Consider the following 1,225-nt stretch of genomic DNA (forward strand, 5'->3'; position numbering starts at 1 on the left):
GGAGAGGGGGGAGGGGGGAGGGATTGCATTGGGAGTTATACCTGATATAAATGATGAATTGATGGGTGCTGACGAGTTGATGGGTGCAGCACACCAACATGGCACAAGTATACATATGTAACAAACCTGCACGTTATGCACATGTACCCTAGAACTTAAAGTATAATAATAATAATAATAAAAGAACACATCTGTTTGAGGATAGGATAGGGGGCATGATCTGTCATAATCTTCTTGAGCAGCTGTATCCCATAAACCCAGATTCACTGGTTTTCCATCTACCGTAACATTGGCAGAATAATTGTCAAAGACAGTAGGGATATATTCTCCAGGAAATGCATTGGTTGTGTAACTGATCAGTAGGCAAGTTTTACCTACAGCTCCGTCTCCCACCACCACACCCCTGATGGCCTGCATCTGAGCCACTCGCTCAGCTGCGGGGGCAGCGGCAGGGCTCTGAGACCAGAAGTGGTGGGTACAAGGAATAAAAGTGTCAAAGGTAAAAACTCTAAAACATTAATTTCTGTCAAATGCAGTGGATGATGAAAGAAAGGTTGGTATCATCAGGAAGTGTTTTCTTAGGCTTTTCCTTTCTCTTGCACCAGACATCCCTCCCCAAATTGGGCATTTAATTCATCTTTAAACTGGTTTTTCTCTTAGGCTCTAACTTAGTAAGTGCTTTTCTTATAGAACCTCTTCTTACTGAGCAATATGCCTTCTTGTATTATACAATATTTTTCATAATGCATTAGAAGTTTTTTTTGTAGATTAGTAAAAGTGCTTTCTATGTTACTTTATTCAAAGCTATTAAGGGCTTTCCTTAGTTTTCTAGTAACTAGGTGTAAAAATCATGTGTTGCAGTTTTATGGTTTTTAAAATATTTTAGATATTTCTTAAACTATGAACCTTCTTAACATCACTGACTTGTCAGATTACCCACACTGTCACTTGACCAATACTGACCCTCTTTACCTTACCCATGTGGACACATGCCTCCTGTAGTTACTCAGTCTAATGATGTTCCTTTGGGTCTGTGAGGTTCTGTAAACTGTGCTAGTGTTGACAATCTTCGGTATAACTTAACTCACTGGCAAGAATACAACGTTGGACCTTTCAACCACTAGAACAAAAATTTTTAAGTTGACAGTTGCAGAATTGTGGAATGTTTTTACATTGCTCTTTTGCTAATGCAATTAGCAGTATATTTTGCATGTATGATAATAAA

General features: G+C 38.7%; 1 protein-coding gene across 2 annotated transcripts in view; it reads right to left on the reverse strand.

Moving 5' to 3' along the window:
- The window catches only part of LOC108515883 (ras-related C3 botulinum toxin substrate 1-like), a 1,838-nt gene extending 1,413 nt beyond the window's left edge, over positions 1-425 (reverse strand). For both annotated transcript variants that reach the window (XM_017853064.1, XM_017853062.1), the window contains exon 1: positions 190-425. In XM_017853064.1, coding sequence (XP_017708553.1) covers positions 190-417 — 228 coding nt within the window. In that variant the 5' untranslated portion in view covers positions 418-425. The remainder of the gene's footprint in view (positions 1-189) is intronic.
- Positions 426-1,225: the final 800 nt, after the last annotated feature.

The sequence above is a fragment of the Rhinopithecus bieti genome, unplaced genomic scaffold (assembly GCF_001698545.2).
Source record: "Rhinopithecus bieti isolate Rb0 unplaced genomic scaffold, ASM169854v2 scaffold_35322, whole genome shotgun sequence".
NCBI lineage: Eukaryota > Metazoa > Chordata > Mammalia > Primates > Cercopithecidae > Rhinopithecus > Rhinopithecus bieti.